We start from the raw sequence: 6000 nt of genomic DNA, 5'->3' as shown, positions 1-6000 counted from the left end.
TCACTGTACATACATACATACATACATACATACATACATACATACATACATACATACATACATACAGTACCGGTCAAAAGTTTTAGAACACCTACTCATTCAAGGGTTTTTTCTTTATTTTTACTATTTTCTACATTGTAGAATAATAGTGAAGACATCAAAACTATGATATAATACATATGGAATCATGTAGTAACAAAAAAAGTGTTAAACAAATCAAAATATATTTTGAAAAACAAACTATAGTCCCACTAAGCCCAGACACGGCGGTTGGAACCAAAAATCTCAAATTTGGACTCCAGACCAAAGGACAAATTTCCACTGGTCTAATGTCCATTGCTCGTGTTTCTTGGCCCAAGCAAGTCTCGTCGTCTTATTGGTGTCCTTTTTAGTAGTAGTTTCTTTGCAGCAATTTGACCATGAAGGCCTGATTCACAGTCTCCTCTGAACAGTTGATGTTGAGATGTGTCTGTTACTTAAACTCTGTGAAGAATTTATTTGGGCTGCAATTTCTGAGGCTGGTAACTCTAATGAACTTATCCTCTGCAGCAGAGGTAACTCTGGGTCTTCCATTCCTGTGGCGGTCCTCATGAGAGCCAGTTTCATCATAGCGCTTGATGGTTTTTGCGACTGCACTTGAAGAAATGTTCAAAGTTCTTGAAATTGTCCGTATTTACTGACCTTCATGTCTTAAAGTAATGATGGACTGTCGTTTCTCTTCGCTTATTTGAGCTGTTCTTGTCATAATATGGACTTGGTCTTTTACCAAATAGAGCCATCTTCTGTATACCCCCCTACGTTACATTTTACATTTTCGTCATTTAGCAGACGCTCTTATCCAGAGCGACTTACAAATTGGTGCATTCACCTTATGATAGCCAGTGGGACAACCACTTTACAATATATCAAAACAAATTTGGGGGGAGGGTAGAAGGATTACTTTTATCCTATCCCAGGTATTCCTTGAAGAGGTGGGGTTTCAAGTGTCTCCGGAAGGTGGTGAGTGACTCCGCTGTCCTGGCGTCGTGAGGGAGCTTGTTCCACCATTGGGGTGCCAGAGCAGCGAACAGTTTTGACTGGGCTGAGCGGGAACTGTGCTTCCGCAGAGGTAGGGGGGCCAGCAGGCCAGAGGTGGATGAACGCAATGCCCTTGTTTGGGTGTAGGGACTGATCAGAGCCTGAAGGGACGGAGGTGCCGTTCCCCTCACTGCTCCGTAGGCAAGCACCATGGTCTTGTAGCAGATGCGGGCTTCAACTGGAAGCCAGTGGAGTGTGCGGAGGAGCGGGGTGACGTGAGAGAACTTGGGAAGGTTGAACACCAGACGGGCTGCAGCGTTCTGGATGAGTTGTGGGGGTTTAATGGCACAGGCAGGGAGCCCAGCCAACAGCGAGTTGCAGTAATCCAGACGGAAGATGACAAGTGCCTGGATTAGGACCTGTACCGCTTCCTGTGTAAGGTAGGGTCGTACTCTGCGAATGTTGTAGAGCATGATCCTACAGGATCGGGTCACCCTACCTTGCCACAACACAACTGATTGGCTCAAACGCATTAAGAAGGAAAGAAATTACACAAATTAACTTTTTAGAAGGCAAACCAGTTAATTGAAATGCATTTCAGGTGACTACCTCAGGAAGCTGGTTGAGAGAATACCAAGAGTGTGCAGAGCTGTCATCAAGGCAAAGGGTGGCTATTTGAAGAATAAAGTATATTTTGTTTTGTGTAACACTTTTTTGGTTACTACATGATTCCATATGTGTTATTTCATAGTTTTGATGTCTTCACTATTATTCTACAATGTAGAAAATAGTAAAAATAAAGAGAAACCCTTGAATGAGTAGGTGTTCTAAAACTTTTGACCGTGTGTGTGTGTATATGTATATACAGTTGAAGTCGGAAGTTTACATACACCTTAGCCAAATACATTTAAACTCAGTATTTCACATTTCCTGACATTTAATCCTAGTAAAAATTCCCTGTTTTAGGTCAGTTAGGATAACCGCTTTATTTTAAAATGTCAGAATAATAGTAGAGTGATTTATTTAAGCTTTTATTTCTTTCATTGCATTCCCAGTGGGTCAGAAGTTTACATACACTCAATTAGTATTTGGTAGCGTTGCCTTTAAATTGTTTAACTTGGGTCAAACATTTCGGGTAGCCTTCCACAAGCTTCCCACAATAAGTTGGGTGAATTTTGGCCCATTCCTCCTGACAGAGCTGGTGTGACTGAGTCTGGTTTGTAGGCCTCCTTGCTCGCACACGCCTTTTCAGTTCTGCCCACAAATTTTCTATAGGATTGAGGTCAGGGCATTGTTGGCCACTCCAATACCTTGACTTTGTTGTCCTTAAGCCATTTTGCCACAACTTTGGAAGTATGATTGGGGTCATTGTCCATTTGGAAGACCCATTTGCAACCAAGCTTTAACTTCCTGACTGATGTCTTGAGATGTTGCTTCAATATTTCCACATCATTTTCCTTCCTCATGATGCCATCTATTTTGTGAAGTGCACCAGTCCCTCCTGCAGCAAAGCACCCCCACAGCATGATGCTGCCACCCCCGTGCTTCACCGTTGGGATGGTGTTCTTTGGCTTGCAAGCTTCCCCCTTTTTCCTCCAAACATAACGATGGTCATTATGGCCAAACAGTTCTATTTGTGTTTCATCAGACCAGAGGACATTTCTCCAAAAAGTACGATCTTTGTCCCCATGTGCAGTTGCAAACCGTAGTCTGGCTTTTTTATGCCGGTTTTGGAGCAGTGGCTTCTTCCTTGCTGAGCGGCCTTTCAGGTTATGTCGATATAGGACTCGTTTTACTGTGGATATAGATACTTCTGTACCTGTTTCCTCCAGCATCTTCACAAGGTCATTTGCTGTTGTTCTGGGATTGATTTGCACTGAGAATGCCAAGAGTGTGCAAAGCTGTCACCAAGTTAAAGGGTGGCTATTTTAAGAATCTCAAATATAAAATACATTTGGATTTGTTTAACACTTTTTTGGTTACTACATGATTCCATATGTGTTATTTCATAGTTTTGATGTCTTCACTATTATTCTTCAATGTAGAAAATAGTAAAAATAAAGAATAACTCTTGAATGAGTAGGTGTCCCAAACTTTTGACTGGTACTGTATATGTATACATACACACACACACACCATCAATGCCTGCTTGGAATAATGACATAAATAATATTGGATAGAGGCTAGTGCTGAGCGATTTAGTGATTTTTGAGGTCTGTTCAATTCTTTAAAAATAATCAGTTTTGATCATTTTTCTTCAACATTAAATGCACTATGCATTATGTGGGTTGACTGCTGTAACAACACAGAGTAAAACAATTAAAAGTCCCATGAATTGTAGTGCCTGCCGATTTTACTGCTTATCACTTATTAACCATTTATTCACATTATTTAAAAAAAAATATTTCAGTTGTGTATATTACTTTTTTTTATTACTTTATTTCATTACAAGTCATCTCATCTCTATAGAGCTGTTGCCTATGCTGTGTGACACTCACTATTTTAGTAGGCCTAGTTCTTCAAAGTAAATAACATACTTTTATGACTGCTGAATACCAACTATCAATCACTTAGAAATAATTCTCTCTACTATTATTCTGACATTTCAGGTAGAGATACCTCATGAAGCAACTGCGCTCTATCCGTCTCGATTGCGCATTCTTCTCTCCTCGGTGTCTGCTTCACACTAACCTAACATAGCAGGAGTAAAAGAAGCACAGACCGGACATGTAGGCTCTCAATGGATTATGATCATTATAGCGCAGAAAACGTGCTAATTATGTAGAATATTGGCCTGCTGGAAAGTACAACTCCTTACTACATCGCACAGTTCAAGCTTGATCTGATTTATCTCTAGGGAAACTGCTCAATGTGTGCATTGAGCTCACAGAAGAAAAAAAACAGAACTAAATGGAATTCAAATAATTGAACCGACATTGGTCAATTAGTTGTTTAAAAAAATTAAAAATAGCTTACATTTCGATTTAATAACTCAGCACTACTAGAAGCACAACAATTTTAGTGGAACAGGCGTGAGTCATGTAGGAATTATTTCAAAACACGCTACACAAAACTACTAATTCCATAGATGGCGAAATTAAAAATGTGTTTATGGAAACCACATGACTCATATGACCAATTAGAAAACAAACTAAATTGAAAGCCAATTTTGGAATTTCTTTCAGCACTGGTTTACCGAACTCCCTCCTGTCTTGACATTTGAACTGTCAAGATTTGAGTTCAACCAAGCTTTGGGTCGACCTGAGAAGATCCACAACAAGCTGGAGTTCCACTCCATGCTGTACATGGACAGGTAAGGAAACCTCCAACACACCTACCAGTCCAGCTGTACCTAAGGGAAAATGTATAGATTTAACAGGTGTAAGCAGCTAAGATTAACTCTTATTCACATCACATAGAGTGGCTTGTGAAAGTATTCACCCCCCTTGGCATTTTTCCTATTTTGTTGCCGTACAACCTGGAATTAAAATGTATTTTTGGTGGGTTTGTATCATTTGATTTACACAACATGCCTACCACTTTGAAGATGCAAAATATTTTTTGGGGTGAAACAAACAAGAAATAAGACAAAAAATCAGAACTTGAGCGTGCATAACTATTCACCCCGCCCAAAGTCAATACTTTGTAGAGCCACCTTTTGCAACAATTACAGCTGCAAGTCTCTTGGGGTATGTCTCTGTAAGCTTGACACATCTAGCCACTGGGATTTTTGCCCGTTCTTCAAGGCAAAACTGCTCCAGCTCCTTCAAGTTGGATGGGTTCCGCTGGTGTACAGCAATCTTTAAGTCATACCACAGATTCTCAATTGAGGTCTGGGCTTTGACTAGGCCATTCCAAGACATTTACATGTTTCCCCTTAAACCACTCAAGTGTTGCTTTAGCAGTATGCTTAGGGTCATTGTCCTGCTGGAAGGTGAACCTCCGTCCCAGTCTCAAATCTCTGGAAGACTGAAACAGGTTTCCCTCAAGAATTTCCCAGTATTTAGCACCATCCATCAATCCTTCAATTCTGACCAGTTTCCCAGTCCCTGCCGATGGAAAAACATCCCCACTGCATGATGCTGCCACCACCGTGATTCACTGTGGGGATGGTGTTCTTGGGGTGATGAGAGGTGTTGGGTTTGCGCCAGACATACAGTTGAAGTCGGACGTTTACATACACCTTAGCCAAATACATTTAAACTCAGTTTTTCACAATTCCTGACATTTAATCCTAGTAAAAATTCCCTGTCTTAGGTAAGTTAGGTTTACCACTTTATTTTAAGAATGTGAAATGTCAGAATAATAGTAGAGAGAATTATTTCTTTCAGCTTTTATTTCTTTCAGCACATTCCCAGTGGGTCAGAAGTTTACATACACTCAATTAGTATTTGGTAGCATTGCCTTTAAATTGTTTAACTTGGGTCAAACATTTCGGGTAGCCTTCCACAAGCTTCCCACAATAAGTTGGGGGAATTTTGGCCCATTCCTCCTGACAGAGCTGGTGTAACTGAGTCAGGTTTGTAGGCCTCCTTGCTCGCACACGCTTTTTCAGTTCTGCCCACAAATTTTCAATAGGATTGAGGTCAGGGCTTTTGTGATGGCCAATCCAATACCTTGACTTTGTTGTCCTTAAGCCATTTTGGCACAACTTTGGAGGTATGCTTGGGGTCATTGTCCATTTGGAAGACCCATTTGCGACCAAGCTTTAATTTCCTGACTGATGTCTTGTGATGTTGCTTCAATATTTCCACATATTTTTCCTTCCTCATGATGCCATCTATTTTGTGAAGTGCACCAGTCCCTCCTGCAGCAAAGCACCCCCACAGCATGATGCTGCCACCCCCGTGCTTCATGGTTGGGATGGTGTTCTTCGGCTTGCAAGCAACCCCCTTTTTCCTACAAACATAACGATGGTCATTATGGCCAAACAGTTCTATTTTTGTTTCATCAGACCAGAGGACATTTCTCCAAAAAGAACGA

At 40.8% G+C, this 6000-nt stretch overlaps 1 protein-coding gene across 8 annotated transcripts in view; it reads left to right on the top strand.

Annotated features, from left to right (window-relative positions):
* The window catches only part of LOC121579789 (ubiquitin carboxyl-terminal hydrolase 25-like), a 53545-nt gene that overhangs the window by 21702 nt on the left and 25843 nt on the right, over positions 1–6000 (top strand). For all 8 annotated transcript variants that reach the window (XM_045224297.1, XM_045224295.1, XM_045224294.1 and 5 more), the window contains exon 11: positions 4203–4330. In XM_045224297.1, the coding sequence (XP_045080232.1) occupies positions 4203–4330 (128 nt within the window). The remainder of the gene's footprint in view (positions 1–4202; positions 4331–6000) is intronic.

This window comes from Coregonus clupeaformis, chromosome 13 (genome assembly GCF_020615455.1).
Source record: "Coregonus clupeaformis isolate EN_2021a chromosome 13, ASM2061545v1, whole genome shotgun sequence".
NCBI lineage: Eukaryota > Metazoa > Chordata > Actinopteri > Salmoniformes > Salmonidae > Coregonus > Coregonus clupeaformis.
The sequence above is the reverse complement of the archived record's forward strand: the minus strand, read 5'-3'. Positions and strand labels throughout refer to the sequence as shown.